Raw genomic sequence first — 20,091 nt, 5'->3', positions numbered from 1 at the left:
AAATTTCTCCCTCAAAAGTCTTTCAATTCAAAAACGGAGTGGTAATTTTAATTCTATTTATAATGAGCTTACATTTCTTTTTTTAGTTTTCTTATCATGTGATCTTATTATACTAAATAGAAAAATTCTTAAAACAATGTAGCATTTTTTTGAGTCTTTTTTTTTAATGTAAAGTACACCAATAATACAATCAACAAAGCAGTTTACGACAAGTTACTGCGTGTAGAAACCGTGTTGTACTTGAATAATGCAGCCATGTTGGATAGTTTTGGACCAATATAAATTTCCAGTTCTGGCGTTGATTTCCAGTTTACTAATCAAAGAAAATAATACCCAGCATTATTGAGTATTGACTAAACAAAAAATACTAAGCAACTCTTGATGAAACATGGACTCACGTGATTCCCCATTATCTAAAACCCCCCCGGATGTGGTCCGTTTAGTTTTTTTTGACCAAACTTTGTACAAGGTATCAGATTCGACGTTTAGTTCGACCCGTCATCTTGGTTCTTGCTTTTTTCTTTTTTGTCACCTTTAATTCTTCCAGCCTATTGCACATGTGCAAGTTTTTTCCCGTCAATCTTCAATTCCGGCAATACTCAACGCTGGAAACTCTTGATCTGGAATTTTTGTCCTTTTTTAAAATATATCAACAAATGAGGGAATATAAGAACGAGGTGCTGACTAGGGAATGACAGGGATGGAGTTTTTGAGCATTACTCTAAGAATTAGAAGTTCCGAATGCTCATGAATTCTAATCCTCCCGCCTCTTCCTAGCTTTTTAAATTTCACCCCACTCCCGTTAAACATGTTTAACAAAAAAAGTTTTGAGCATTGGATGACTGAATTACTTCTGCAATAAACGAATCATTACAAACTTAGGGTGCTTCAAAGCCTGGTTAGCATTTAATTACCTGTCTTTGACAAGGCTACATGGTTAATAAAATTAGAGAAGTTTCTCCTTTTATTATAGGGATAATTTCAGAAACCTCCCCTGAGGTTTCTGACACTTTCACTGACATCCCCTGAGATTCTCAAAATTTCACTTACCTCCCTTGATAAAAAATTGGGCCCCTTTTCTGACGTCATCAGGGCCAAAATTACAGATATATCCCAAGTAGTTGGGGTTAATTACTACCGTTTAGTTACATAATGGCATCTGATATGATTAATTAAGCTTAACAACAATAATAGAAACTTGATTCCTGATACATGATTATTGTATTATTTCTTATGCAAATATAACATTTAATTATTTAAATTTGATTTTATTTTTACAATTTATAAAATTTTTATCACTTGTATAATATTTTTAAAACCCTAATACATCTAAATTTGATTTTATTTTTCAAATTTATAAGATTTTTATTTAAAAAAATGGGATACGGATAAGATATCCGGTTGGTTCGATTTGCATAGGTGCATATGAGAATATCCGAATACTCCTGAAACCCGCAAGCGGGATTCTGTGTTTTTTCTATTTCAAGGTTAGCTCGCATGCGGGTTAATGTTATATTTGAGCGCGAGAAGAAAAAATTGGTAATTAGGCTCTTTGGGCATTATAAGTAAATATTTAAATTAATGGCAGTTCTATTACACCAATATTATTGTATTATCATTATTATGATTATTGTATTATTTCTTATGCAAATATAACATTTAATTATTTAAATTTGATTTTATTTTTACAATTTATAAAATTTTTATCACTTATATAATATTTTTAAAACCCTAATACATCTAAATTTGAATCTAATTTTCTACAAGTCATACTTATAAATGCGAAATCTAACAAAAAAGTTAAATACAATTTTTGCAGGTCAAATTTAACAAATGCGAGCTATTTGCAAAATTTTAAATATTTGCAATATTTTTTAAAACAAAAATTAGAAGCTTTCTGCAAATAATTCCCTACCTCTCAAAAAATACCAAAATAAAAAAGATAAGAGCTCGCATTTGCTTCCTAGAAATAATTCCCTAGCTCTTAAAAAAGGAAAAAAAATTGAGAAGAGCTCGCATTCGTGGAATGCGAGCTCAGCTCGCATTTGTGAAATGCGAGCTCATTGAGCTCGCATTTCACAAATGCGAAGACCCCCCTGACGGAAATTAAACCCAAAATCACCCCTTTTGTAGAATTTTTTTAAAATTCATCACAAAGTTGGAAATTTCTCAATAGAAATACAACTTGTCTGGATTCCTTTCACTCTCTGATATCATTACGGTTGCTTTGCGATTACAGCGGCAAAACCTGTTTTTAATGGAGAAAGATGTAGGTGAATTCCATGATTCTCCCCTATGGCTTGAAGAGGCCATGGTTGCAGCTAAAACTTTTTACTCAGAGCTCTAATTGTAGCACAGCAAATGCACTTGTTATCACTCCAAATTAGTAGCAAAGAATGTTAATAGCTTGAAACCTCAGAGGTAGTTAAGTTGCTTTGCTTTATATGCTATTGCTACTGAAACAGCAAACCTTCTGGCCGTTGCAATTTGCAGCTAGCCGTTGCAAAATCTGCCAAATAACTGTTGCATGGCACATCTGGTGCATGCAATTTTTTGTATTGCACTTACCCCCCCTCAACTTTACTAATTAGTCCAAATCATTTATTCTTCTTTGAATCTTCTACTAATACAACTTCTGCAAAGGGTAGCTATGGAATAAAAATACCTTCTCACACATGAAAATAATATTTTAATCTGATTTGGACTGGATTGTTACCACAAAATCAAAAGCAAGGGAGGTAAGTGAAATTTTGAGAACCTCAGGGGATGTCAGTGAAAGTGTCAGAAACCTCAGGGAAGGTTTCTGAAATTATCCCTTTATTATATCCTGTTGCTATTTTCGTCATGTTATGACAAGTTTATGCCATACCTAGACAATGAATGAAACCAAAGCTTGAACCCTTTACCGAATAATAAGAAAAAAATACATATAGATGGTTCTAGTTGTGTTTTTGTATCAATTTTTTGGAATGCATTTGTCAGTAATGCATTCTTCTTTTTCATTCTATAAAAGGTCTTTCGAATTAAAGACGCAATAGACTTTAGGGTGTATTTGGATAGTAATTTTTTAAATTAATTACTTTTTTTTTTCATATATATCAAATCGTTATAGTATTTTATTTTTTTACAAAAAATTAAAAAAAAATGCAATCTAAACAAAAGCCAAATCATCGGACCAAAACAAGGAAAATTTTTCCCAAACAAGAGATTTTAAGGAGCTTCTTCTCCTGTAGATCATAGTACAATAATTATGCCCTAAGTGCTTTATCTCTTTTTTCGGTTCAATAAAATTTAGTTAAAAATTGTTGGGATTGCGCCGCTCAATGGGGACTTTAATTGGTTGGGTCAACTCAAAACTCTAATCAACAGTAACACATCCAGGTGCCATTCAAAAAAGTCTTCTTGACAAATCCCAAGAACAAAAGGCTGTTTCGGACCCTAATCTCGAGACTTCAACTCTCTTTTGTTGTTTTTTTCACTTTTTTCTGGGAAAGATTTGTTGTTTTTTGTTTTGGTAATCTGAAACATGCCCGATTCGAGTCCTTTGGATCCGAGCCGGCACATTAAATTGGAGGAAAATCGATAGTTTTATACAGCTTTTTCAGGAGAGTCAGAACGTGCAGTGCAGCGGGTATGAATTGAATCCCGATCAATGAAAAAGTCAATAATTCAAGATCGACCCCTCAATCGCTGCGCCATATGGCCCAGGGGCCGTTGTTTTTTGTTATGCTGCTGCTTAAAAGTTAAAACGCAAGTTTGAAGAAGTTTTGTAACATCAAATTTGAACATGTCAATTACTATCATGGCTAACGCGCGTCTATTTGGCCCTTGGATTTGGTCCATCAACTTGCATATAGGGGCAATTGACTTCCCATTACCTGCTTTTCTTTTCTCTATTGCTATATTCTAATTGGCTATCCATTTTTCAAGCATAATATTTTAATGGCTTTGCCTATGTTGGTTTTTCAATTAGAATCAACTCCTCCTCTTGACGTTCACACTTGCAAATTTTAAATTCCAAAGATGTACTTTTCGATGACTAGTTCCTTGTTTCTTTTTTGGATGGAGTACTTTATAATATTGTGCCAAAACTGGTAATGGGTTACCTTTTCTTTTCCGTTTTATTTTCAATTTTGTCATTTCTTGTTTGATCTTCAAACAGATCAAAAAGAAAAAAAAACAGTTTACGATTAGACGGGACATGAGGAATGAATAATATTAAGTAGTAGCTGTCAAATATGATAGTAGCCATGCATGAATTGACTTAAGAAGAAGAACATTGATGTAATAATGATTTACGATACATGCACGTATAGACTAATAACTTAGTTCAGAATCTGTTTTTAATTTTTCAAATCTTTTGTATCGGTTAAATTGCAAATCTACAATTTTAATACATGTTTTGTCTGTCATTAGAGCAACGATATATATCAATCGTGCTGGACAATTTCCAGCAATCAGTCAATGAATATGTTTTGTCATAAAAAAAAATAGAATAACTTAGTTCAAAATATTAATAAGGGTTATAAGGTGTCATAAATGTAAATGACATACAATTGCATATTTGGAAATTTTCACGAGAATAATTAAGCACTTTCCTTGGTTTTACTGCCAAATCTTCGTCTTTTATTTGCTATGGATAATCTCTACTTTTAGTAAATAGTAGACTTATAAGCAAACAAAATCATCCCGAAAAGCAAAAGAAATAACTCTTCATGATTCATGCGCTCCGTTAATTTATTTCGTCAAACACTAATTGATCTTATTGCCAAATCGGAGGAGATGCTACCATTGATTGCCCCACTCCCAAAAAAAAAAAAAGATCCTACCATTGATATCATAACCATATCAATGATTTTAACCTGATTTTGATTACAGAAATGCGATATATTATAGGAAAAAAATAAGTTATTTTGTGGATATGCAATTGTTATAAAATTAAAAAGGGCATTTTTTTAAACGAGTGTACAGTCGTCGTTAATATACCTAAATTACATTCAATTTATCATGTGGATACAAAACTGACAATTATTACCATATCACATATTTATATAGTTTTTTATTTAATTTTACTTAAAATCAACATCTAATCTCCATCATAATGGTGTCCACGAGGCATAGATAGGACCCAAATAGAAAGGATAAATTTCTTAATTAACTCATGAACCCTTATTATCGACAAATTATTAATTGGTTAGATTATGCATCAAGATTTAATCAATTATGGAATTTTCTCACTTTTATGGGATCGAATGGAAAACTAATCGGAGTCATGGACCGTGATACAATCTTAAAACCTTGTTTGGAAAGAAAAATTGCTATATTTCCGATAAATACGTATTTTAATTATTTTTTATTTTATATATATCAAATATTTATAATAATTTTTCTAAAAAAAATCTAGAAAAATGCAACCCAAATATTACCGAAATCTGCTGCATCAAAGTATGGCATGACTACTCTCTTTATTATTTATTTAAAAGGTAAAAAGAAAAACTATAGTGGGCCCCTGCAGTCGCACGAAACACATTTTTTGGGTGCCAAAAAAATTAATTCTGTAGTGCGATGGTAGATGGAAACCGCACTTCGTTTTCACAAATCAACCTATTCCTTTCCCCGAAATTGCGAATCCTACCCCTCCAATTTCCCCGACCCCACATCTTTCCCCACCGCTATAAATGCTCAAAGGCCTAAAACCGTCAATGCGCGCTACTAGTCTTTCGAGAAATACGGAAAAAATATATATATATAGAGAGAATCTCTCCCCCTCTCTCTTTTTTTCTTAAATTTTTTTTTTTGTTGGGGTTAGTTTAGTAGTAGTATAACTTTTGTAGGGAGAGAAAGTGCAGTGCGGTGTCTCTCAGCTTTGTTGTTGTTTTCCATCAAATAAAGTGACCCGTGGACGCTTTCGAGCTCTGATGCGTGTAAGCTGCTGACAATAAAAATGGCGAGATCACGCTGCTGTAAATGGCGAAATTTCTCGTTGTTAGCTCAATTTTTATCTTCAATTTCGGTTTCATCGCTATATAAACCCTAGCCGGAGGTGAATTCGTTCCCGTATCTCTCCTTTCGGAACGAATGATATAATATATATTCACCGAAAAAGTTCCCTTAATTTGCATTTTTAAGGTATATCGCTGTTATGATCATCTGTATTACTGCATTATGTTAGTGATTTTGATAGTATTTTTTTGGTTGAGTTGTGAGGAATATTGTGAATGCTTTTTTTTTTCTCCTTTTCTTTTGGAAATTTTTTTTCCGTTTGCATGTGGACTTTTTTACGGAGATCGTGGAATTTTCTATTTGGTAGGAAAAATGGCGGTGGAGGTGGCGAAGGTGATGTATTTAAAGGTGGTGGACGATGACGCGGAGGTGAAGAAGAAAACGGAGGACGGTAAACGTTCTTCGTATCGGTATACGCGATCGATTTTGCAGAGCACTCTGCAACTCATGGGATGCAAGTCTAGACATGCTTTCAAGGTTAATCTTTTGCTTTTTTTTTCCTCTTTTTTCTGAATTTGCTTTTTGTGGATTGTGATTTTTATTTTGTTTTATTCTCTATTTTCCTATTTCGTTGTACGTCTCATTGCAGCTTCGTGATCCGCTTATAGAAGGTAAATTTTGACTTGTTGCATGCAAGATTATCTGTCTGAAAACGGTTATGATCTGTATGATCGGTTCGTGGGGTTCGTTTATTTTCCCAATTTGTCAGTGCTGACAGTGGACTCTTCCTTAACTTGAGTCGGTGGTATTGGAGTTGTCGTTATTTATCCCAGCTGTCTTCTCGACCGGTTTTTTGCTCTGTTTTGTCTGAAATGCCTAGAAGGCACACATCGGTGCTGGGGCTAGACACATCTACTGAGGACTAGCAATATCGAAAATATTTAATTTACTTATTTGAATTGCTTGGTGATGTTAAGCATTTTGCGCTTCCATAGAAACATCTATTGAGGATTTATGGGGCAAGATATAAATCAAACCCAATGGATCTAATTAAGTTGTAGCTTGTCAATGCATGAAGTTAATCATGTTTGTTAATGCTGATGGTTGAAGCTTTGTCTTAGCATAATATTTGTGTAAAATCTTGCACCCTTTGATTGTATATTCTTTGGATTGTGAAGTTTGAGGTGCTACCTAGTTGTTTTTCTTATAGCAAACCTAATGTGTAAAGACTCCACCATTATGAGGTTTGGCGTGCCTATGGTGTATTTTATGTTACCCTAGCAAGGCAGCAAATTGTCTGTCAGTTCATGGATTAAATTTAGGTAGTTTATTTAATGCAATGATCTATCTGGTTATATGCATACGGTAAGTGTTTATGTTTTGTCCATCAATTTCCTGGCGTGCCTTGTCCTCCACGTTTTGAGCGAGGCTTTTATGAGTTAAAAGCATTTATCAGGACCTTCTGATGCACTGCTTCAAGCTTGCCATGTTGATATGGACAGTCTTATGGTTGAAACTGATTATTAGAGTTTCTTTTTCATTTATTAAGGGATTCTGCATATTCTATCCACTTTTAACTTGTGGTTTTGCTTAATTCTATTTATGCTTTACTGACTTTATATTTTTCTTCTGTGATCAGATTAGTCAACGTGCTTTTGAGATGATTAGAGGTGGGTGTTTTGGTGAGAATTTAGGTACATGTGTTACAGAGATTTCAGGATTGGGTGATTCAAAGGTACACTCTCAGAAGGAGTTTGATATCTACAGTGGGATTTTGGATAATGCAAGTGGAGTTACCCATACTGATCTAAAGGATGATGATAATAATGGCCAACCATTTGAATTGTACAAAAAGCGCACAACCATAGTTATTAAAAGAAAGATTTTTCTAGATGTTGTCTGCGATGCTCTTGCAGAGTACAAATATGTGGGTCTAAATCAGAGGGCTGATCTGGCATTAGCTTGCAGGTATACTTTGCTTCCCATGCTCAATTGAGACAATTGTGTAGTAAAAGTAGATGGAGTTTTTGTATGGGATGAAAAGAACATCTTTTATTAGATAGCACATTGTATATTTGCTGAAGCTTGCCTGCAATTTGCTTGATGTATTGTGTTCTTCCTTCTTTTGAGGCATCATTTTATACGCGGTTAGCAATTAAAATTAAGATAAAGTTACAGGTCTACCTCTAAACAGTCAACATCTTTAGTTAATCATGCAATTCAAGCAATCTACTTCTATATATTGATTGCACTAAGTTCCTGTTTATCAATGCTGCACCTTTATATTCTTTGCATTAGCCTGTCATTGAGTACCTTTTTGTCTGTCATAACTGTCTCTCTAACTAGCAATTTGTGGATACAGAATCCGAGAAAAAAAGGAATCTGTTACAGTGTTATTGTGTGGCACTAGTGGATGTGGCAAATCTACTTTGTCTGCTTTACTGGTATGTATCTCCTTTTCTAACCTATACTTGCATGTCTAGTGTTGACATCCTTGACACATTTTAGTTCCATGCCTTTTCTGTTCTGCAATGGGGGTAGTTTTATGTGGAGTTTGCATGTTTTTGTGTTCCTAGTTCTTTCAAAAGGGTTCAAAAGGTTTTCACAATTAATGATATCTCCACAATCTATTATACCACATCTCATATTGGATATTGTGGATTTGTTTCTCACCTTTATTTGGGAGCGTCCGCTATTTTGGCTGTTTTTGTTTATTTTATTTTCATTGTTTCTTTATTAGTCGGTCTAGTTGTGACATCTGAAAATCGATGCCTGTTGCTCATATGTATTTTATGTAGGATTGTGTTAACAAATTTAATATGCTTCAAGGGGTTGTACTGGAGCGCTGTCACCTGTTAGAGTTTCTGAATGTAGACATAGTTACTTAGGCTTTTGTTGCAGTTGCAATATGATGTTTTACTGGTACAGACCATGCTGTTTTTCCAACTAAGAAAACTTTTGACTTACATTCTTTATAATCATTTCTGCAGGCTAGCAGGTTGGGAATCACAACAGTAATTTCTACTGACTCTATTAGGCATATGATGAGGAGTTTCGTAAGTGAACAGGAAAACCCTCTGCTTTGGGCTTCTACTTACCATGCTGGCGAACACTTAGATCGAGAAGCTATTGCTGAAGCAACAGCTAAGAAGAAAGCGAAAAACTCAGCTGGTATTTTAACCCCTCCATTATCAAAGGATGATGCAGTTGATGGGCCTGCTGTAAAAAAATCAACACTTGAGGGGAATTCTGGCATGGTTGACTTTATCAGTCCAAAGCAGATGGCAATTCAAGGATTCAAGGCCCAAAGTGAGATGGTCATTGATAGCCTAGATCGCCTTATCACTACATGGGAAGAGAGGAAAGAATCTGTAGTCGTTGAGGGTGTTCACTTAAGCCTTAATTTTGTGGTAAATTGCTTTTTCTTGCATGAATATTCGATTGCTTTCCTCCTCTTGTCAACGTCACTGCAACTTAATTTTGTCATGCAGATGGGGCTTATGAAGAAACATCCTTCAATCATACCTTTCATGATTTACATTTCAAATGAGGAGAAGCACCTGGAACGATTTGCAGTCCGGGCAAAGTACATGACACTGGATCCTGCAAAGAACAAGTATGTTAAGTATATCCGGAATATCAGAACAATCCAAGAGTATCTGTGCAACCGAGCAGACAAGCATTTGGTGCCTAAGATAAATAATACCAATGTTGACAAAAGTGTTGCAGCCATTCATGCAACGGTTTTCTGTTGTCTAAGAAGGCGTGAGGCAGGAGAGCAGCTTTATGATCCAGTTACAAATACAGTTGCTATTGTTGCTGAGGAGTACAAAAATCAGTGTGCTGCCAATTCCCTGAGTTCTAAAGGAATGTTTCAATTGATTCAGCGCAAAGGTTCTTCTAGGCATCTGATGGCTCTCCTCAATAATGATGGATCCGTGGCTAAGGCTTGGCCGGTTGACTTAAGAGATGACAATGGAAAGCCCGTGCTGGCTATGTATGGGCCTTTGCAGATTGGCAGGGCTGAACCAGTTAATCTGCAGTTTGGCCACTTCGGCATCAGTGCATGGCATAGTGATACTGGTGCCACTAGTCGTGCCAGCAGTGTGGATGAGTCTAGGGGTGAACTGACTGACACTGGTAGCAGATATCATTCTTCCTGCTGCAGCTCACCGAGGTTCTCTGAGGGACCTGCAAAGGAGGTCAGTTCGTGTCCATTTCAAACATGTGATTAATTTTTCATTTGGGAAGCTAAATATTATTAAGACAGTTATAATTGAGTGGTAATTTTTTTTTGCTTCATTGCCTGTTATTGCATATTCTCCTCCCAATTGTTGTCCACTGGGGCTCTTGTTTTGGCAAGTCTTCCATTTTATATCTGTTGGTAGATTCTAATAGTTGTTGGGTTTTTACCACTTCTTTCAGCTTAAGGAGGAAGAATCCGTGCATGGTAGTGATGAAGAAGTTGATGAGTCACCTGAAGCAGGAAGTGATGAGGATCTCAGTGATGGCGAGAAAGTGAATCATGAAGAGGTATGGATACTTGTATTTTGTTTCTGCTGTAAGCAATTTTAAGCTAAGTACAGATTGTCTAAAATCTCACGAGTGTATGTAGGGCAAATATCTAGGACGTTATGCTATAGCCTCTCGACTTTTTTAAGTGTAAAAATGGTAAACCCAAAGTAGAAGGAAATGTCTTTTACTAGGCATGACCCGATAGTGATGCTAACAACTATATGCCTATGGTACAGGGTTGAAGTTTGTTTTCTAATCCATTGTTGACTTTAGCAGATGGAAGGCTCTGTAGATGAGGGGTCAACCAAGACAGACGAGGAGTATGATGACCTTGCCATGCAAGATATCCAGCAGACTGGTTATTTGTCTGATGATGATGATGAAACGCTCTTTAAAAAGCAAGGGTCGAAAACGAATGTGATGGATAATTCAGGAAATCAACCAACCAAAGGAGCTAATAACAATCTGCTTGAAGAGAAATACAAACAAAATCTCTCTCTTTTCTTGAGAGATGAGGGTGAACGTCCGTTGGAGCCACCTGCACGATCATATTCGTCTCTCTTCAGGGAAAAGAATGAGAGGAAAGTGCCAGCTTCTGGTAATGTAAAAATAAGGAAACGGTCACTGAGTATACCGGCTACCCTTTCAGGATCACTACTGCGATAATGTTGTGGGTTTTTCCAATTTTCCTGTTAATGGATCAAAAACTCCTCCTGTTTTCTTGTAGTAGTAGTTTAGTCTTTTTGTTCTCTTCAACCTCTACGAGGTGACAACTAGCCTCTAATTTTTGTATAGAGATTTGCACATAAACTCTTTGTTCGAGGGATGTATCGAGTCTTGTTATATACCTTGAGCTTCTTCGATATATTTATATCAGAGCTTCTTTCATTCTTCATCGTCTTTTGTGGGAAGTGGGGGAAAGCCAAAGGAGATTCTTCGTCCTGGACTGTATCTCAAAAGAACACTAGTGGATGTAAAAGATGACGAGAATCTCAAAAGTCATAATCGTTATATTATATTACAGTGAGTTACAATAAATTAATATTAGATGTAGAGATGACGAGAAAACTGTCGAGAATGAACCTTTGTTTTTGTGTGTCACTGAAACTACATAGCTGCTGGTTGAAGAGACGACAAAAAAGCCAGATATTAAAAAAATTTTGGTAGAGAATATAAACTAGAGTCAGAGACAAAATAGCGCTACAAGCGAGCTCCACGCAGCATTTGGTGATCGGTATCAGTCAAGAGAAGTACAAAAGGGATGACAGGTAGGGGCAGTCATCAGATGGACCGTGAGCTGTTCACGGCTAAGATTTGATAAAAAAAAAGTTATACGGTTCATATCACTTCTTGTACCTCATTTTTAACAACGTATGTATGTAGGACCTACAAAAATTTATTCTAAAGTTACATGTCATGCAAACAAAATTATGCTGTGTGCAAAATGCACAAAACCGCTGCGCAACGTTGCGCCCGTGGTCCAGTACAAAAGGGAGATTCAAGACGACAAAATACACTAACAAATGGGGAAGGTAGGTTTGTTTACACGGTGTTTCATATGCAGCATAATCTGCCTGCTTCTTATATGTAATTAATACAACGTAACATTTAAAAAATATATATATATTTTAAGACATTCCAGTGTTTTTCATGATTTATGCAAGGCTTCATGCATGGGCAAAGAAGGAAACAATGGGATAAACAGCAACAATGAACAGCATGGTCTTTGCAGAGTACGTTTTCTTTCTTTCTTTTTTTTTTTTTTTTTGGTAACTAAGAATTTATTAATACCCAAGAAGAAAGCAACATACAAGGCAAGTCTGCAACTTACAAATCGAACGTACACAATAATAATATACACACCTATTGATTCCAACAATAATCTAGTACCGCAGAAACTCTAGAACACATACCTGCAAATCATAGCTTACATTAGCTATATGATTTGCAGGTCCAGTTTACAATCATTTGATGAATAGTGCTGCAGAATTTCAAGGCAACTAGCACAACAGAATTTCAGACCACACAGATACACCTGCAGAGTACTTTTTGAAGCACGAAGGTAGCAAAATGAAAATGGCAATTGGCATTTTTTTGGTTCATCACTGGGCTGTTGTAAGTGCTTTTTGAGACTGAAAAACGAGTGAGACTGGCTAATGAGGAGCTGTGCGGTGGGAAGGGAAAGATCGAAGACACAATTTTTTAAATTAATTTTTTATTTTATATATATCACATATAAAAAAATGTATTATAGTAACTTTTGAAAAATTTTATCTGAAGTATTTACTATCCCAACACACTATACTAATATTATTGCTAATATTTTGTTTCAAGATGTAATAGGAGTTAGTTTACCCCGGCTGATTGCACGTGACATTATCAAAAAACCTCTATTGTGGTTTTTTCTAATATCACTTGGGACCTTTAAAGTTTTAAAAATATCACTTACCTCCCTTACTAATTGTAAAAAGACTACATTAAGTCTCACTTAATACATAATTCACATATCAAATAAATGGAATTCAAAAATTTTTTTAAAAAATCATTTTCTTTTCTTTCTCCTTTCTCCATCTCTCTCTCTTACTCATTTTTTTTATGACTATCCGATTTTTTATTTGTAAATTATAGTAACTTAAATTTATTTATCTTTTACGTTTTGTGATTGTGATAGAGTGGGTATGATTTCTTTATTTATTTTGAATTGATTTTTATAATGAATCAATGCAATTTAAAATTTTGGACATGGGATAAGAAGAAGTTGGAGAAAAATATAAGGTTCATAAGAAATCAATTTTGAACATATAAAGTTAAATTGGTGCTAGTGTATTTCTTTGCAAATATAGTTTTTACTTTTCAAATTTATATTTTATGGACTATAGCACACTATGATGTGGTAATACTGCTAGAGATTGTTTTTTAAGTGATAATTTTCTTAGAGTAAATAAAGTGGTTTAGGAGTATTTTTGTTTAGCAAGCAAAGAGTAGTTTAGGGTTTTTCAAAATTTTGTTACATAAATATAAAAGTAAGGAAAATAAGTGATATTTTTAAAATTTTAGGAGTACTAAGTTAAGAGAAACCTCCTAGGGTTCTGATACTATCGACAATTGAGGGAGGAGATCAAGAAAGTGTGAAGCGTGAACAGGTTAATTAAACACAACACACAACACAACACAACACAAAATAGGTCAAAAGACTGCCATACCCCTCTCAAATAAAAAAATTCCCAAATTGCAAAGAGCGCGAATTCGCTATTGTAGCTGCGGGCAACTCCCGCCTTTAATATTCTTCCCATTAGGTCATTCCACATTTTCAAAATTTTCCCAGTCTTAGGCCTTGCTTGGATTGCTTGTTTCCGTCAGAAAATATTGTCGTTTTCCATGATTACATTTTCCTATCACCTTTTTTCCCTCACATATATCAAATCGCTACAGTGGGTTTGTTTGGATAGAGAATTATTAGCCAAAATTTATTTGCTTACATCATCATTACAATTTCCAACGCACCTTTTTATCTTCCCAATTACCTTTTTATCTCACATACATCACATCACAAAAAGTGTTACAGTAAAAATATCTCAAATAATTTACAATCCAAACAGAGCCAGTAATTTTTTCGTAAAAAATGACAAAAAATGCAATCCAAACACAACCTTAATTTCTTGATCGCCCTTAATATTAGTCGTATTCTTTCCTTCCTGTTGCCGTTTCCTAGGCAGAGAGTCGGAGAAGATGAAAGTGGAAAAAATACAATCAAGTTATTCATTTTCACTACTTAAATCTTTATTTTATCTAATATTTTATTGAAATTTCTTCCTTTTTGATACCCGATTTGTTGATTTTTTGTTTTAGGATTTCTTCATCTTGATCTTTTGGATTTCTTGTATCTTTTTCAGCTTTATTTTAATTAGATGAATAAATGTAAGGAGATGATTAGGTTCTTTTATTTCATTTTTCAACGTTTGATGCGAGCTCGCTGGAAAAAAAATCTAGACACTTCTTCGACTTTTCTACTTTTTTTTTTGGGGTTATGTATGGCTATTATTATTGAATTTTGAGTGAATTTTATTGTTTCTTGAAATTAGGTCAAATTTATCAATTGTCTACAGAAGCAGCATATGTGTAGTGTATTATTTGTCCTGAAACCCAAAAAGGAGAAGCCGAAAGGTAGAGATAAGTATATTAGAGAGAAACTTGAATTCTGTATTTACATGAACCTATCGGCTTTTCCCCTTAACTTCCATATTTCAGTAATCAGTAAAACTACGATTTGAGGTGTTTTCCATGTCTATTAGTACTACTGTTAGTTCCTTAGATTTCTCACGAGTCACAATTTTTCCACCTCCATGGATTACATAATACGAATGAAAGAAGCCTTTACATTATCATTGACTAATGCATTTCGATTGAGTCGTGCTTCATGATCTCCTTGATTGTTCTAGGTTCAGTATTGCAGATTTCTACTGGTTTCACTGTTGTTACTAATTATTGTTCTATTTGGTTTAATGAGTAGAACAAGAGCGACGTTCTTTATGATATTCCTTGGTTTATTTTTACTAGTAGCTTTACAAATTTTTGTTTGTTTGCTAAGAATGTTCCTTGATTTTTCATTTGTTTGTTTGTTGCTTTTTTTTTTTTTTTTTTTTCCACCTGCTCAGCCATTTGGTTATGTGGTTAAGATTGTTAGTATAATTTGCCTTGTTTACTATTTCTCCTTCAAGAAAAATACTTCCATCTGGTTATGAAATACATGGCATACATGAGAATATGTACCTATCATTGTGTGAGATGAAAACACTATACTGGACATAAAAGTCGTCCATTTTGCCATGTTTGTAAAGAACGGCGCGAGGAATGGAACCTAAAGCTGATGGTGAGAAAAGAGGTAGAAACATTACTGAAGTATATATGTTTCTGTGGACTTTGATGATTTCGAGATGCAATTTACAGAGGATGATGGTATTTTCAGCATATATAAGGCGAAGAAGAAGGATGCTAGTGAGGAATATATGTTGAAGAAATTAAAAGCTACTAATGGGAAGCCTTTACCACACTTTGTGAGAGGAGGCTGAACTTCTGCATCACTTAGATAACCAAAGAATTATCGAGATGGTGGTTTTTAGGATTCGAAATCTGAAAGCTATGGAATATGGACCGACTACATGGAGTATAATTTGAAAAGTTTCATGGAGAAGAATGAAAGGCACTTCCCCGAAAACAAAGTCAGATTTTTTATGGGCCAACTGCTTGAGGGAGGCATATGTACCTCCACAGTAGAAGCATTGCACACCATGATTTGAAGACCATGGTTCGTCGTTTGATGGCAAAGAAATCAAAATTTCTGAATTCTCCTCAGCCCATCCAAGAAAAGCATGGCCTCCCATGGCGTTGCATTAGCAGCCTTCCTCGTTGATACATTCACCTTATTCGTGAGCAAATTGTTGCAAATTATAGAGACAGGATTTAATAACTTCTCTTGAAATGATCATGATACTACAGCAATATCTTGTTCTTTTCTGAGTTCCTTTAAGGGCTTTTGGATGATAACTCAATTTCTACGAATATGGCCATGTGGTCGATCGGCTGCATTTTGGCTGAGATCTTAGCCCGGGAGTAGCTATTTTCTAGGGATACAGATGAAACTATACTTCACAAGATAATTTAGGTACTTTCCATAGTGTTCATAGTCGATGCATGTTGAAATTTGTAATAGATTCTTATTTAGGTACTTTCTATTTCATTTTGCAAATTTGTGAGATCCTTGTGTCACGGGTTGGTTAAAAATCCTTATTAACACGACGTCTGCGCGGCACTAACAAGTTTCAAAACTTAAGTTATGAATGATTGTTAGTTCAGTCTAACACTCAAATGCGTGGTTGTGCAGAAGCGAAAAAAGTAATCAAAGAAGAGAAAGGTTAAAGATTAAGGAAAGCTCTTATATCGCGCTTAAAGAGTTATACAATGTGTTCGCAAATGGAGGAATGCTAGCCAAAAAGTCATTATAAAACTCTAGAAACTTTTACATACTAATTCTCTACATTTGGTTCTAAAACATTCTATACAAAATTTAATACCAGTATTGCCCAATTTAAGTTTAATTTTTTTAATATTAGTTAATTCAAATAAGAAGTAATGTATTAAGCACCGCGGGTCGGGGAAGTATGCGATTAGATAGAAAATGTAGAAATACAATGGTACAAGAGGTGAAAGAAAGTTGTAGCATAATATACGAAAAAAAATATAATCTGCAAAAGTAGGTGGAATTAACAGGTACACAGCTTGATATTGGGTGAAAATTTGACAAATTTTTTGAACTTTGTGTTATATTAGGTGTTGTATAAATATTTTATAAAGTAACCTGACATGTTCTAATTGTTGTTAATATAATAATGGATATAAATACCATTGATGCAGTTTATTTTTGCAGAATAATTGTGCAGAGTTTAAAACACAAGGATACATATAACTTGGCGAGTAGATTGAATGTGTGCCAAATACAATATAAAGCGCTGTAGTGCTTAAAATGTTTTAACATTGGATGAGTAGTAAACTATTAAAATTTGTAAATTTAAAAGAAGAATATAATGTATTTGGTTGTGAGCTAATAAATCTACACTAATTTTCATGAAAGTGATATTTGGTTGCAACCAATTGCTTGTGAAAGGAACAAAGAATATTAAGAACAGAGAGCAATAATTTGAGGTGCACTTGAGTGTGAAGTCAGGTTGAGAGAAGGAAACCAAGCACTTACAAAAGTTGAGTATCATTAAAAGTATGGTTATAGATATTATGGTACTTGCTAGGTTAGTAAGCACTTAGATATGTAATTAGAACCATAGTTATTAAACTCGATCCGACTCTGAACTGATTGACCTGGTGATCTGAGTATTAGATTGGGTTGAGTCTCTAATTTGACCGGACAAGTAATTGATTCGGTGTTTCAACCGAGACCCGTCCAATTTTTCAATTGATCCGATTTACATTTTTTTTTTTTTAATTGTGGGTTTTTGTTTTTGAAACAAAATGTATAAGAGTATATGCCTTTGATAAGATTTATACATTGGATCTTCATATATATATATAGACTTTACCACTTGCTTAGTTTTTATTTGATAACTAAATATTTTTTTAATAAACTTATTTATTTTTTTATTATACAAGTAATCCCTTTAACTTTTAAATCGACAATATTTGATTAGTTAGAAAATTACTTTATTTTTAAATAAAATAATAATGCTATATTTTTTAAAACAAGCAATATAAATTTTGTTTTATACTTGACTATATGATTTATTTATTTAAAAGTACGATAAAATGAAATTAAATCTTCTATTAATATCTATGTATTTATTATATATCTTTCTAAGTATAATAATTAATATCTAGAAGCACTTTACTATATTTTTTATATATATTAAAATTATTATTTTTTATTTATAAATATTGAATTAACACTCACCAGTAATTCGGTGATTCAATCCTCTACCGAGTTCCTTACCGAACATTAGAGCACAGGGAACAATTTATGCCGCCATGCTTTGATATGAAAAACAATCAGAACGACGACGTTTAAACTGCCGGCTTTATTTCGACAACCGCCTCAGGTAACCTTTATTAATAAGAGGGTCTAGCTCCAATTTCTTGCCCTCTATAGCCAATTCCCAAATGGGCCGACCGTCGTCCGCTGTAGAAATCCCCCATGAACGGCGTCGTAGCGGTAGAGAATATTCCCCGGACCGCTACGTTTTCGAAGATTCAAGGCCTCGCCATCGTACCCGCAATCGCAGCCCCAGCCCTATCCGAAGCCGCAGCAGAAGTTTTAGCCGGAGCCGTAGTCGTAGTCGGAGCCCAATCTACAACCAATACTCAAAGCACGACAGGCGCCGTGACCTACGAGCCTCTCCGGATTATTCCTACCCTACCAGAAGCCCTAGGTCTGAAACCCTAAAGTTGGAGAAGAAATACAACAACTACAGCGATACCCGGAAGAATTCCTACCTCGATCGCGATTATAGGAACGGGCGGTATGCGGAGTCGGAATCTGACGAGGAGCTGAGAGGCTTGAGCTTCGAAGACTACAGGAGCCTCAAGCGCCAGAAATTGAGAAAGATGCTGAAGAATTGTATTTGGAATTGTACTCCTAGTCCTCCCAGGAATCCGAACGATCCTGAGGAGGATGAAATCGCGGAAAACAGCGAAGTGGAAAAGGAACTTAGCAAGAAAGATGCAAAAAATGGGGATATTTTGAAATCGGATGCTAAAAGCGAGTCTGAATCTGAGTCAGCATCGGGGTCTACTGACTCTGAATCGGATGATTCGAGGTCCAAGAGGAAGGAGAAGGGGAAGGGGAAGAAATCGAGTTCTAGGCGTAAGAGGAGGAGGTCAAAGTCGGTTTCTGAGACTGAGAGTGAATCAGATGAGTCTAGTGAAGGCTCAGAGGAAGATCATCGTACGAGGGGAAGGAGGAAATCTTCTAGCAGAAATCAGACTAGGCGAAAGAAGAGCAGCAGGAGAAGTAGGAGGAGGAGGAGTAGTAGGAGGAGAAGTTACTCAGATGAAAGTGAAAGCGAAGATGAGAGTGGAAGTGAGGATTCTGATGCTAGTCTATCATCAGGAGATCGGGTGAAGTCTAAAAAGCGGAAGAGCTCTTCCTCTTCCAGGTCCAAACATAACAAGAAGAACCAGAGGAAAAGTCATTCAGATGAAAGCGAAAGCGAAGATGAGAGTGGGAGTGAGGATTCTGATGCTAGTCCATCATCAGGAGATCGTGTGAAGTCTACAAAGCAGAAGAGCGCAAGGTCCAAACGTAGCAAGAAGAAGAGGAAAACAGAATCCGATGACGAGGCCTCATTATCAGAGAAGAGTTCTGATTCTGCAGTTGATGCTAAGAGTAAACCTAAGCCTGCAGAGGAAAAGGTGATGTTGAATGAAGTTGATAGTGAGGTGCTTCAGTTTAAGGAGCTTATTGAGTCGAGGAAGAGAGCTGCATTAGAGAATGAGCCAGTGGTTGGGCCGATGCCGTTGCCAAGGGCTGAAGGGCATATTAGTTATGGTGGGGCACTTAGGCCAGGTGAAGGTGATGCCATTGCACAGTATGTTCAGCAGGGGAAGCGTATCCCACGAAGAGGTGAAGTGGGTTTATCAGCTGAGGAGATTCAGAAGTTTGAGACTCTTGGATATGTGATGAGTGGTAGTAGGCATCAGAGGATGAATGCTATTCGTATTAGAAAGGAAAACCAGGTTTATAGTGCTGAGGACAAGCGTGCATTGGCCATGTTTAACTATGAGGAGAAGTCCAAGCGTGAACAGAAGGTTATGTCTGATCTACAGCGGCTGGTGCAGCGCCACATTGGGCAGGATGCTGGTCCATCTCACGATCCTTTTGGCGGGAGGTCCACTGAGGGGGCTGAAGCTTGATTCGAATGTATGATGTTTTATCTATCTCATTGAACTAAACTCTAGTCTTGGCTTCATCTTCCTTTCCTTTTATTATGTTTGCTTGGATTCGAAATAATGAGTTGTTTTTGGTACTTACCTGGGCATCAGAGTTGTGGGATTGTCTTAATTTAGCACGTAATGTATACTTGTACCATTGTGGAAATTAAATTTTATCTATATATCAGTTACTTTGGTGCA

General features: G+C 35.5%; 2 protein-coding genes across 3 annotated transcripts; both read left to right on the top strand.

The window, feature by feature from the left end:
• The first annotated feature begins 5,840 nt into the window (after positions 1–5,840).
• Positions 5,841–11,349, top strand: LOC113723603 (P-loop NTPase domain-containing protein LPA1 homolog 2-like). Of its 2 annotated transcripts, none has more exons than XM_027246619.2 (8): positions 5,841–6,129; positions 6,311–6,480; positions 7,583–7,911; positions 8,306–8,387; positions 8,934–9,353; positions 9,435–10,145; positions 10,369–10,476; positions 10,735–11,349. In XM_027246619.2, the coding sequence occupies exons 2-8, from the start codon at positions 6,316–6,318 to the stop codon at positions 11,122–11,124; spliced, it is 2,205 nt and encodes a 734-aa protein (XP_027102420.1). In that variant the 5' UTR covers positions 5,841–6,129; positions 6,311–6,315; the 3' UTR covers positions 11,125–11,349. The 2 variants fall into 2 exon arrangements, with proteins under 2 accessions (XP_027102420.1, XP_071932921.1); XM_072076820.1 differs by having other exon boundaries at positions 5,990–6,129; positions 10,732–11,349.
• Positions 11,350–17,974: 6,625 nt separating this feature from the next.
• LOC113727461 (uncharacterized) lies at positions 17,975–20,091 on the top strand. The gene has a single exon (XM_027251654.2). The coding sequence runs from the start codon at positions 18,121–18,123 to the stop codon at positions 19,870–19,872; it is 1,752 nt and encodes a 583-aa protein (XP_027107455.2). The 5' UTR covers positions 17,975–18,120; the 3' UTR covers positions 19,873–20,091.

The sequence above is a fragment of the Coffea arabica genome, chromosome 1c, assembly GCF_036785885.1.
Source record: "Coffea arabica cultivar ET-39 chromosome 1c, Coffea Arabica ET-39 HiFi, whole genome shotgun sequence".
NCBI lineage: Eukaryota > Viridiplantae > Streptophyta > Magnoliopsida > Gentianales > Rubiaceae > Coffea > Coffea arabica.
Note: the sequence above shows the minus strand (reverse complement) of the source record. Positions and strands in the feature narration are given on the sequence as shown.